Raw genomic sequence first — 12366 nt, 5'->3', positions numbered from 1 at the left:
CATAACTGACGCTACAATGTTATTGATACTTTATTACTGCAAACTCAAATATTGCAATATCAAGTACAGTAAATCTGATAACCTCATGCAACATACAATTGTAGCTATGCTGTTCAGAACCAATCTACATGATAAAGGACAAAAAGGACAAGACTGATTTGAGGTAGTAGCTGTATTCAAACTGAAAATACAATTTTCCTCACATGTACCCAGGTGTCAGCTACAGTATTGATATTTCCCTTATGCAATGTATTCGCTCTTAACCAGATCTATCATTTTGAAAATGTAAAAAGTCAAATGTAGTTCAAACAACTAACTACCACACAGATAAAAGCACTAATGTCTTAAATGAACATTTCCCCACTCTGTCAGGCTAAAATACGTGTTTTAGAGCGCACACAATATAATCAAAAATTATGTAACAAACTTGAAAGCACAACAGTTCTCGATGGTCCAACACTGCATCCATTACAATACGTCAATCCACTTCACTCCAGTCAATTACATGTAGTCAAACACACACTGCAATATTATGGACACTAACTGTCACATTTTAGTGTTTATTGTTCAGTTACAAAAAAATAGAAACATAAAATTTTTAAAACAAAGCAACTCTCGTACCTATCAACTCTCATAACCTTTGAAACATTTTTAAATACATCTGTAACCACATATCTCCTTCACACTGCATTAAACCAAGACAGAACAATCAAGTAAACAAAAAAAGAAAGCACCAATTGTTCAATGCTAGAAGACAGATAAACAATGTAATACTATCCTGGGGACAGAAACTGTCATGTTACTTTCTCTTCATTACTAACGTAGTATCCTGACTCTACAATCGGTTGGCCCCTCTACCTTAGGGGCTTACTTTCTCTTTCTGTCTTGAGAGCAGCGTGGACAATACCTGCAGAGTTAGAAAAAAGGAAATACTCAGTTGTAAACCTTAAAATCCCATAATTATTTCCGTTATGTAAGAGACACACTCACCGGCCAGTTTATCAGGTACACCACCCTGTTTATAAAAATGGATCGCTACTACAGACAGTGAGTCACATGGCTGTGGCTTGCTATATAAAACCGGCATTCAGTTACTGTTTGATTGAACGTTAAAATTGGCAAAACAAGTGACCTAAGCGATTGAGTGTGGTATGATTGTCATTGCCAGGCACGTCGGATCCAATATCTCAGAAACAGCTGCCCCCCTGAGCTTTTCACACACGGCAGTGTCTACGGTTTACCGAGAACGGTGTGACAAACAAAAAACCTTCAGTCAGCAGCAGTCCTGTGAGCAAAAACTGTAAGCATTGATGAGAGGTTGAAGGAGAAGGGCAAGAATCGTACAAGATAACAGGCGGGCCTGCAAACAGACAAATAACGGCACAGTGCTGTGCAGAACGGCATCTAGGAATGCACAACTTATCGATCCTTGTCACGAATGGGCTATTATAGCAGACGACCACACTAGGTTCCACTCCTATCAGCTAAAAACAAGAAGAGTGGCTTCAGTGGACACGTGATCACCAACACCGGACGATTGAGGAGTGGAAAAACATCACCTGGTCCAACGAATCCTGGTTCCTGTTGCGTCATGCTGATGGCAGAGTAAGGATTTAGTATAAGCAGTCCATGGACCCATCCTGCCTGGTGTCACCTGCGTACCGCTGTCCAATCTGCAGCAACTGTGTGATGCCATCGCGTCAGCAGGACAAACATCCCTGTGGAATGTTTCTGACTTGTAGAATCCATGCCCCAAAGAATTCAGGCTGTTCTAGAGGCAAAGGGTGGTCTGACCCTGTACTAGATGTGTGTATCTAATAAACTGGCCCGTGAGTGTAGTATGTATGGTTAGTCTGTGTAGGTTGGCTGATTCCCTCACCATTTCCCTCTTGGTTTCGTCGTCAGGCCCACGCAGGCAAAGTGAAACCACTCGATGGAACACTGCAAAAACAATCAACACAGGGGTTTTATGAAGTCTGTACACACTGTAGCTTTCAAGAACCAGGATCAACACAACAATATAGGTCAGTGCACACACTGGGGGAAACTCAGAGGTTTCTGGGGAAACTCACGTCTGTGTTGTCACAGCCAATCATCTCTCCATAGGACACCTGGTGACACAGGCAGTAGGTGGGCTCATTGGGGTCCACTGGCATGTCCAGCACGTCAGAGGGATGCACATTCCCAAAATTAGCAGCTGGAGCAGTGAACTCCCCCCTGACAATGAGAGTTGTGTGTGAGAGCACACACACACACACACACACACACATATATAAGGCCCATGAAGGAGATTGTCTTCAAGGAAGGAAGTGATAGAGTGCACAATAACAAACGTACGGCTGGAGAAGTTTGACTTTCTTCTGTGCACTCTTCGGACTGCCATCTTCATCGGAGCTCTTCACTTTAGACCGAGTTTTAGCCACCTTCTTCTCTTTCAGCCCCCTGGACTCACCTGAAATATCAGAACATAGCTTTAAATATACAGTGAGCCCCAAAAGTATTGGATAAGTTACATTTTTAATTATACAATGATTATGGGGTTAAAGTGCAGACGGTCAGCTTTCATTTGAGGGTATTTTTGTCCATATCGGGTGAATCGTTTAGAAATTACAACACTTTTTGTACATAGTCACCCCATTTTAGGGGACCAAAAACTGTGGAACAAGTTCACTTATGTGTATTAAAATAGTAAAACGTTTATTATTTGGTCCCATATTCCTAGCACGCAACGATTACATCAAGCTTGTGACTGTACAAACTTATTGGATGTATTTGCTATTTGTTTTGGTTGTTTCAGAATATTTTGTGCCTAATAGAAATGCATGGTAAATAATGCATTGTCATTTTGGAGTCACTTTTAATGTAAACAAAGAATTTCATGTTTCTAAACACTCGACATTAAGGTCGATGCTACCATGATTACGGATAGTCCTGAATTGTGAATAATGATTGGTGAGAAAGTTAGATGCACAAATACACCGCCAAGACATGCTAACCTTTCACCATTGCAATAACAGGGGGGGGTGATATTTATGCCTCTTTCACTCATTATTCACGATTCATTCAGGACTATCCGTAATCATGGTAGCATCCACATGAATGTAGAGTATTTAGAAATATATTCTTATTTACAATAAAAGTGACTCCAAAATGACAATACATTTACCATCGTTTTTTTCTCAGAATGATTTGATATTTTGAAGCGTGCCAAGATGCTACAAGGCAAACACTCATGAGAAACAGACCCAAACGTACACACACACTTCAAATACGTACATTTCTTTCCCTTACTGGAGGTGGAATCATAGTCTGTGCTCTCTATCTGCTTCTCCTTCAGGTCGGCCTCAAAGCGGGCCAGGTCTGTGTCCAGTCTCCGGATGTGCTTGTCCACCTAGGGAACAACCACTGCACCTTAGGATTCATTTGACTGACCCACACAGGCTCCAATACAAAGGAAGCACAGAGCTCCAAAGTACTACTACTGACCATCTCATAAGTCTGCATGGCCAGTTGCACTTTGTCATCCCCAAACTCCTTGCTTTTGCTGTACGATTGCTGGATCTGCCTCAGAATAGTAAGCTTCTGTTCAGACGAGAGGGTCCTGGCGTTGGATGTGTAATCCTTTGCCAGGGAGTCTATCTGCCCCTTTAGATCTGAGAGAAAGACAGATGGGTTGGGTGAGAAGTTTGGATAAGCAATTTTATTGATGCCACTGGTCTGAGAATATCAGCCTTATGTGATGTGTGTTACTGTGTCACTTGCTTCCACATAACATGTCTTTTTTTAAATTAAGTATGTGTATCTAGGGCTTTTACAAGTATGAATGGATCTAAGAAATTCCATGCCAGTGCCCTTCAAAAGCTCAACAAAGTACTGCTATGTAAAGACGCCTCACAGAATTCTAGTGCAGCTTTTGGTCTATATGACCTAACGATGTTTGATGATTAGATCATTGAATGGTCAATTGTTGAGGACAGTGGACATGAATGTTATGGAGGCTAGACAGATTTCATTTGCATACATTCAACATGGGCAATTCAAATGCACAACTTGTGGATGGGCTGACTGCTACTTTATTATGCATTGTAAACATGGTTCACACATACTCTGCAGAGTAGTGAATTGGTCGGTAACAGTTGTAGTTAGTGTTATTTCTCACCCTCCGTACGTTGATCCAAGTCCCTCATCAAATTGAAGTTCCTCTGCAGTTCAAATGGCAGGTTCTCTATGCCTGTGGCGAGAAATTAACGATCATTTACTTTTGACTAATAGTCACTAAAAATACAAACTATTGGTATAACAAATGTATATTCAATTTGTGATGATACTCTAGCTAGGCTATTGCCTAGCAGGCAAAACGACCGTTGGTGTTGCTTAGCTAGGTAGCTAGCGGCCTAATTCTCCAAATAAAGCATTCCTTCTTGCAATGCATTGACTAAACATACAGAAAAATTCAAATTGATAGCTAAACTATCGAAAACATACGCAGATTTATATCTTTAAATAGAAAATTAACTCACTGTCCAAATAGTGTTCCAAATACATTCCCGCCGCCATCTTGGAAAATGTAAACAACACAACTTCCGGAGAGGACGTGTTCTTTGGTTTTATCCGAAATCAAATCCAAGTACCGGTATTTTATTATCAATCGATAATGCATACGGATATTGTATTTGCACCGTGTCAGAGACTGAATGTAATTTATTAAACATACTGTTTATGAAAACTATCTAATAACATATTTGATGTCATACACAGCCAACAATACTGCAGTAATATAAAAATAAACACAAGATGGGGGTATATGGCAAACAATCTGAAACATTTTATTGTCTCAAGGATTAGTCTTTACAATACATATCAATTTGACCAAAAGACACAAAATGAAATTAAACCAAACAGATAACATTGTAAGGAAAGAATAAAAATGTGAAATTGTGATGCTTAATGAGAGTTGAAGTTAGATCATTGCCCTCAACCAGAGCTAGGATCATATTACCATATTTCTAACCTAGAACCAATCATCCATGAGGGCCATGAAACATTTCTGATCCAGTATCTGTGTGGTTAGGGACATCATCTACCTACTCCAAAAGGGGCTGAGGCTCGGGGCCTTCGAAGGAGGGCCTACTGCAGTGATTTTCAGTCTGAAGGGAGGCAATATTTAACAACGCTAACATGCTCTGCTCAACTTTTGTGAAAATTACTGATCTGTCATGAAAATTAGACCTCTGACTAGCGACAACTGCAAAATAATTAGTCTTCATTTTCATAAACATTTTATACATGTTCATTGTCCAACCTCTTCTTTTTTCAGCAGCTTCTTCAACTTATTGAATTTGTTCTTCCCCATTCTCTTCTTGCTCTGCATGGGGGATTTCCTCTGTTTATCGCCCTTTTTCTCAAACCTGCTCCCTTCCTTTGACTGTTTGGTCGTTTCCCCTTCTGTTTTGACTGTGTTGGACTTGAGCTCGCCGTCCACTTTCACAGTCCCACCATCCATCTTAGCGATCTTTGCCTTTTTCGGCCCAGTTGGTTTCTCATTCTTTTTCAAGGTGCTTGGGTTTGTTGTTTTCTTGGCGATGCTTTTGGCTGGCTTCCCGTTGGCTGTGGCCTTCTGTGACACAGTTGGCTTGCCAGGGACTGGCTTCTGCTTCTTGGACTTGTTCTTAGACCCTGCTTTAGATGGCCCGTCCTCATCAGAGGAATCAGCTGTAACCTCTACTGCCTCAGATGGTTCGGTTTCCTCTTCTCCATCTGAAAGTGACAATAACAGGATGTTAGTTTATTATAACACAAGTGATGTTTCCATGACACTGGAAAAAGCATGGTGGTTTATTAGATCCAGGATGAGATCTACTTTACCTTTGTCAACTGCTGTGGTTGGGACCGTGTTGGAGAACTTTTTCAGCTTGGCCACAAAGAAACCGTCCATGTTGTGGGAATGAGGATAGAACCGGCGTGAGAGTTTCAGAGAGGGATGGAATCGTCTCTCTTTGAATCTAAATGGAGGAAATATATTTGTTCATATTGCACGAGAAAAAGGTTAGGGGGTACGGGTAATTATCTGGAATGTGAAAAATGTGGTGTTCTTATAACCCCTTTACCTGGTGAAACCTTCTTTGCCAAAGTCCAGTCCAGTCTGGACAAGTTTGACGTTTCTTTTCTTGAGAGCGTAGTCCACTACCCACTCGTTCTCCTCCACCTGGTGATGAAGTAAATTACGTAATTTCAGCTATTCTAGTCCAAATGAATTTTACCAGACATTTTGTACATGCACCAACAACAAAAAGTCTACGATAAAGTGAATTGCAATGATTTATTGTAAGTAAAGCCCCACAATTTAGATTGTGTTTATTTGTCATCAGTGTGACACTGTGTACCCACCATTATAGAGCATGTGCAGTACACCAGATAGCCTCCAGAGGGAGACTCAGCGTTGACCGAGTCGATGGCTGCCAGGATGAGCTCCTTCTGCAGGTGGGCCAACCGCTGGATGTCAGACTCGTCCTGAGAGACAGGACGTAGGATTAGGAAGACATGAACACAAAGTTGTCATTAAAGGCCAGTGTATACTGTAAATCTAAAGGCCTGTGTAGTGTATAATAGGTTTTTTCTCACTTTACTGGTCTTCACAGCAGGGTCTTTGGAGATTACTCCTGTGCCTGAGCAGGGAGCATCAAGCAGCACTCTGTCAAACCCCCCCATTACCTGCAAATATAGTAACCAACAGGTTAACATACCATCAATGGGTGTAACATACATACTTATATTGTGTCATACAGTACATATATAAACTGCATGTAGAGCAAGAACCCCTCTCATTACCTTAGGGAACTGCCTCCCGTCGTAGTTACAGATCATTGAGTTGGTGACTCCCAGACGGTGGATGTTGCCCACCACACTCTTCAGTCTGTCAGCACTGGCATCATTGGCCACAATCACACCTGTGTTCCTCATCAACTGGGCTGTGGGACACACACATATACACAATAAATAAGTTCTCCAATAAAAAGACAAATCTTGCCTGTCAAGCCCCCAGATCAGGGGTTCTTCATATTTTTCAGGATCGGGCCCAAATGAGAAATTAAGTGTTTTCCTGAGACCGAAGCACATGAAGACATGCCCCCTTTTGAGGGCCGTAAGCGAGATATGGTTGGGGGGGCCCCCCCACCTCGCAGGCAAAACATTTTAGTTTTAAAGTTAATTTCCTGCAATTCTACACACTTTGCCATGACTTATGCCATTTTAATATGATATCTGAGTGAGTGCCTAGGGCCCCTTGGAGGTCAGGGCCCTTGGGCACGGGGAGTATTCGACCATGATTAGATAGCTGGCTAGACTAACTTACCAATCTAAAAAGTGTTTGCTGACATGGCTAATTAAGTAACTGTCAGTAACTAGGTTTCCAAACAATCGTCAACAGATTTTCATACAAATATTCCAAAGTCTGCATAAAGAAAGTATGCACATTTTCCCACCAGTGGTGTGTTTTCACTAAACTGACTTCCGTGATGACGTAGTGCACACAAAATGTACTTTCACACTTAAGTTTTCATGAACCGAATAAATATCTAAAGTTTCCATCACCTTTTCAACTCTGTTGATAGTTTTGTCACAAAAACTGTTGCGTTACACAGCAAATGTGCCTAGTCTGGTCTTGGTACGTGCGCTCTCAGATGCAGTCCGGGTAGGCTAGTCTACATTGTTTTTTTTTATGGATGAGAGCGAGAATAGTTTTATTTGTCAAACGGCAGTCATGCATCGATCATCATGTCACCAGAACAAGACCCATGATATTTATTGGAGAGGAGCATCAAGTTCACCACCCTGTGAAGTTGATCCTAACTTATTTCATTTGTAGCCTAATAAATTGCATGGTTTCCCAAGTCACGTTTTCACCGAAATTTCTCGCATAATAAATTTGACAAAAAGATCCCACCATGTTAGTAACATATATATATATATATATATACACATTATGACTTTACTCACATAAAAACTGTGGATGGAAACGTGGTTATTGACAGACATAGCAAGAGAAAAATGGCTGCCGCACAACCAAATGTCAAAATGATGTTCTCTTCTATTCTAACTCCCATGTCGCAACACAAGAAAGGCTGCCCTTGATTGTTAGGCTAATTGTAGAGACCAACAGCAGTAAACAGTATTGTGATCATGGTCATTCAACTCTCATTTTTAACATCCTCACCCATATAGGTGGTCTTTCCCCCGGGAGCTGAGCTCATGTCGAGCACAGTCTCCCCCTCCTGGGGAGAGAGAGCCATGACAGGCAGGAAGCTGGAGGCTCCCTGCAGCATGTAGTGACCAGCTAGGTACTCTGGGGTCGCACCTGGGAACAAGAAAACACAGCTAGGGTATACACGCATCAATTCATCAATGTATACTTACTCATAACACACAGAAAGCAGGATAACAGTAGTAAATAGAGAATTAACAGTCTAATCTTTCATACAAATATAAAAAGGTTTCACTGTGCTGGTACTGACCGATGGGTACTGAGGAGTCGAAAATGACCAGGCCCACTTTAGACCACTTCCCCAGAGGATCCAGATTCACCCCTCTGTTGATCAGGGCCTGGGACAAACAACATACATGTCACTTGGTAAGTCTGACAGAGGAACAGGCATTACTTATAGCATCCAATTATCCTTTGGTCTCATCCAAATGGACCCTTAGTCTTAATCCTTTCAGAGAAACACAAATGCCTAGGGGGTAGGGGTGGATTTAGTGCACCTTTATTTGATCCAACTTGAAATAGATTTGTTACCTGAGCCAAGTCCCTCCTCCTTGTCTTCAGTGTATTGGTCCGAATGGTGACAGGTCGCTGAATTTCATTGGCCTCCAGAAAATCAATCAGCTACAAAGCACATAAAACGAGGGAAGCCTTAGTTCAGCATGATGACAAAACCGTTACAACAAAACATAACCTTACATAGAAACACAAAATATACAGGAAACTATGACATTTGGGAGAACAAAGCAATGACACATACCTCTGACACTGGGAAGATATCCAGCAGTTTGTCTATGAGGAAATTGTTGTAGCTGTAGTAAGTGGAAAGATCCTTTTTGAGGAGAGAGAGGTACTCTGTTCTCTCTTTCCCCTCCTCTCTCTTGGTTGCAAAGTGAGAGAGAACATCCACGTTGTCCTTTATTCTCTGGTGGATGGTCTGCAGGTCTACAAGCAAAACACCTGCAATCACAGGAGAGAGAAAGAAACTCACTACAGATGGAGTCCACAGGAACTGATAAAGAACATGTAGCAATGTGTAAACTGGCATAACAAAAAGCAGAACTGTCAAATCTAAAAAAGTACAAATCTAAGCTTTAAACTGACCCTCTTTTGCTATCTCCTCTGCTCCAGGTAGTATGAATTTGTCCATATCATCTAAATTAGCCTGTACCGTGTCATCTTCATCCATGTCTTCATCTCCACTCTTCCCCTTATCATCATCATCACTCTCCTGGCCCATTGCTTCCTGCAGCTTCTTCTGCTTCCTTGCAGCTCGCTCGATGGGGAGCAGCTGAACGAGGGATGAAAAGAGTACGGAACAGATGATTCAGCAGACAAAGATTCAGCACCTTGCTAAAGAACATTAAGAACTTTGAAGGACAAACATTGTTTTGCTATTTAGAACATGTCCTGGACACATACATTCAGTGAATAATTTCACATACCTCCTCTCCATCACCATCTACTTCCCCCTCTCCTTCACTGCTGTCCTCCAATGCACCGTAGTCATCAACCAGGTCATCATCATCACCATCTCCCTCAAGTAGAATTTTTCCCCCTTTATTGTTCTCCCCTCCCTCTTGTCCCTCGTCCTCTTCCTGCTCCCATTGGCTGTCACTGTCGTCCTCGTTATCTGATTGGCCGACCTCACGCTTCCTCTTTGCTGGCTTCAGCCATTCACTGTTTTCATCTGTGAATCCTTGAGAACAGGGGAAACAAACAAATTAAATCCCCATAGACATTTATGACTATTGTATTGAGAACACAGTGAATGGATGGGGCTGTCCGACTCTGGATCCACATGGACTGGGGTGATTTACCCCCCCAATGCTTACAAATTAACAGTAATTTACCTTTTTTTGGCTCCTCCTTCTCAATGCTTTCCTTGGGCTTTTTGGTCACTTGAGCTCGCTTCCCAGCTCTACAAAATATCATCATCATCTTCAGCAAAAGTGTGACACACATTACATAGTGGTTTAAAAAAAGGGATTGACGACATAACATACAAAAGATTACAAACTGACCTTTTCCTGGACCTGCTTGACAGTCGTTTTGGTGCAGTATCCTCTGCAAATGACAAGCATAGTTAGTGAGCATCAACCTCTAAATCTTCATGTCTCATTCCCAGTCATGCGTCTTTGCTTTAGTGCCACTGTACTCCCAGCAAGTGAAGGAATACTGAGCATGTCTTCAGAAGCTGTATGTTATAATAGCATCCCTCTCACCATCCGTTAAGAACTTGGCCAGCTCAGTCTCTGCTCCTTTCTGCTTCCTGGACTTCCGCCCCGGCCCCTTCTTCACATAAGTGGTGGGATCCAACTTCCTGCCCATGACTGACACCTACACAGGTAGTCTGGAGAGAAGATATAGCTCGTGATCATGTTGGATTTAAACACTAAGGCATAGGATCAGAATGGGATTAAAGTAGTCACTAATAACTATGCACTGTTGGCAGCTCTGAAAGATGGTAGCTAGCTATATTCTCAGTAACATGTTGCTCAGAATCTGTTCCAAGAATGTTGCAAATAACAAAATGGTAAATTACGAAAAATCAGCTTAACTTGAAGTGTTTACTGAAAATGCTCCTGAGAACATATCACCTCCTAACCCTGACCAGCACTGACGTGGAGAAATAAAAAGCTATGTGAAATAGAAAAAAGTTGTCTCTAACATCACGGTGTAACATGTAACGTTAGTTATTATAATACGTGGAACGTCCTTTTCACATGACAAATCGGCATTCTCGTCATAAGAATGTTAGGTAGCTATCGAGCTAACTAGTTGACTGCTAATGTTAGTACACTTTTCCACGCATGCTAACGTTATCCATCAATGGTATCCCCCTATATTCAAGTATGATGATGTGCCGGTAATTAGCTAACGACACGTTGACTTCTTTTAAAAACAGACGAGTTGCATTCTAGAAACAACCCAACATTAATCTCATGAGGCTGCTATGAGCGGTAAAGAATGTTAGTTAGAATTTGATATCACATACGCAGTGCAAGTCCGTCACCATGACTTGTTCATTCACTTGTGTATGGCACAAACAATCACGGCATTTATCTTTACGACAACTCTCCAAAACCCACCTTTGCAATAGTTAAAGTATAATGTATTTATTCGATCCTTGATTCCAGTTAACAGATCAAATTTACGCACATGTGGTTTTGTCCTCGCACACGTTGATTCCCGGAAGAAACAACCATGTGCTTCCGGCGCATGTGATATACGAAGACAAAATGCTCATTTCGTTTCGTGTAGACCTACGTGACAATTTTTCAGTTGGATGCGTTGTCCCGATTAATAATGTTACTGGGACATTGACAATTAGAGAGAATAATCAACATTTTTCGATTATATACTGAACAAAAATAGTGTTGGTCCCATTTTTCATGAGCTGATGGAAAACGGATAGGAAAACGCTGCACACTGCTGCTCATGCTCCCAGGTGATATTTATAACAACGTTTCGACCCTTAATTCATCAGGCATCCATATCCCAGGTGGGGGTGGAAGGTCCTACATATATAGGGATAGTACTCAGTGACATCACTTCCTAAAACAGGTGGTAAAAAATGTACAACATAGGTTCACAATATTAACATTCAATGTATCAAAATATGTGATCAATATTTACTGTAATATACATATACATACACATACAATATTAAATTAGGATGAAAAATTATATAATTTGAACATTTTGAAACTGAAATAAAAGATCCCAGAAATGTTCCATATGCACAAAAATAGTATTTATCTCAAATGTTGTGCATAAATTGATTTACATCCCTGTTAGTGAGCATTTCTACTTTGCCACGATAATCCATCCATCTGACAGGTGTGGCATATCAAGAAGCTGATTAAATAGCATGGCCATTACACAGGTGCACCTTGTGCCGGGGACAATAAAAGTCCACTAAAATGTGCAGTTTTGTCACATAACACAATGCCATAGATGACTCAAGTTGAGGGAGCAATTGGCATGCTGACTGCAGGAATGTCAACCTGAGCTGTTGCCAGAGAATTTAATGTTAATTTCTCTATCATAAGCCAGGTCCATAGTGGTTTTAGAGAATCAGAATGTCCAACAGGCCTCACAACCGC

At 41.3% G+C, this 12366-nt stretch overlaps 2 protein-coding genes across 4 annotated transcripts; both read right to left on the bottom strand.

The window, feature by feature from the left end:
• Window positions 1-12: 12 nt before the first annotated feature.
• Window positions 13-4613, bottom strand: LOC109906091 (inhibitor of growth protein 4-like). Its single transcript, XM_020503753.2, has 8 exons — window positions 4521-4613; window positions 4160-4231; window positions 3487-3653; window positions 3277-3391; window positions 2338-2452; window positions 2073-2217; window positions 1880-1941; window positions 13-907 (listed from the first exon to the last, which is right to left on the bottom strand). Exons 1-8 carry the CDS (start codon window positions 4555-4557, stop codon window positions 868-870), a joined length of 753 nt encoding a protein of 250 aa, XP_020359342.1. The 5' UTR covers window positions 4558-4613; the 3' UTR covers window positions 13-867.
• Window positions 4614-4801: 188 nt separating this feature from the next.
• On the bottom strand, window positions 4802-11736 carry LOC109900541 (probable 28S rRNA (cytosine(4447)-C(5))-methyltransferase). 3 transcript variants are annotated; one of them, XM_031786016.1, is made up of 16 exons: window positions 11350-11736; window positions 10483-10610; window positions 10282-10324; window positions 10111-10178; window positions 9703-9956; window positions 9362-9548; window positions 9018-9217; window positions 8792-8881; window positions 8511-8598; window positions 8213-8353; window positions 6829-6968; window positions 6622-6711; window positions 6388-6510; window positions 6108-6205; window positions 5866-6002; window positions 4802-5757 (listed from the first exon to the last, which is right to left on the bottom strand). In XM_031786016.1, the coding sequence occupies exons 2-16, from the start codon at window positions 10586-10588 to the stop codon at window positions 5291-5293; spliced, it is 2232 nt and encodes a 743-aa protein (XP_031641876.1). In that variant the 5' UTR covers window positions 10589-10610; window positions 11350-11736; the 3' UTR covers window positions 4802-5290. The 3 variants fall into 3 exon arrangements, with proteins under 3 accessions (XP_031641876.1, XP_031641881.1, XP_031641891.1); XM_031786021.1 differs by having other exon boundaries at window positions 11420-11723; XM_031786031.1 differs by lacking the exon at window positions 11350-11736 and adding an exon at window positions 11256-11277.
• Between the last annotated feature and the right edge of the window lie 630 nt (window positions 11737-12366).

Source organism: Oncorhynchus kisutch, linkage group LG2, assembly GCF_002021735.2.
Source record: "Oncorhynchus kisutch isolate 150728-3 linkage group LG2, Okis_V2, whole genome shotgun sequence".
In the NCBI taxonomy this organism is placed as follows: domain Eukaryota; kingdom Metazoa; phylum Chordata; class Actinopteri; order Salmoniformes; family Salmonidae; genus Oncorhynchus; species Oncorhynchus kisutch.
This window is presented reverse-complemented; position numbering and strand designations above follow the sequence as displayed.

Excerpts from the sequence above, each read along its gene's own strand:
- LOC109906091 (XM_020503753.2), bottom strand. The coding sequence starts at position 4,557 with ATGGCGGCGGGAATGTATTTGGAACACTATTTGGACA. Across the intron at positions 3,392-3,486 it reads CCATGCAGACTTATGAGATG|GTGGACAAGCACATCCGGAG; the intron begins GTCAGTAGTAGT and ends GTTGTTCCCTAG. Across the intron at positions 2,453-3,276 it reads CTCCAGTAAGGGAAAGAAAT|GTGAGTCCAGGGGGCTGAAA; the intron begins GTACGTATTTGA and ends CTGATATTTCAG.
- LOC109900541 (XM_031786016.1), bottom strand. The coding sequence starts at position 10,588 with ATGGGCAGGAAGTTGGATCCCACCACTTATGTGAAGAAGGGGCCGGGG. Across the intron at positions 6,969-8,212 it reads GGGAAAGACCACCTATATGG|CCCAGTTGATGAGGAACACA; the intron begins GTGAGGATGTTA and ends TGTGTCCCACAG. Across the intron at positions 6,511-6,621 it reads CTGCTGTGAAGACCAGTAAA|GACGAGTCTGACATCCAGCG; the intron begins GTGAGAAAAAAC and ends CCTGTCTCTCAG.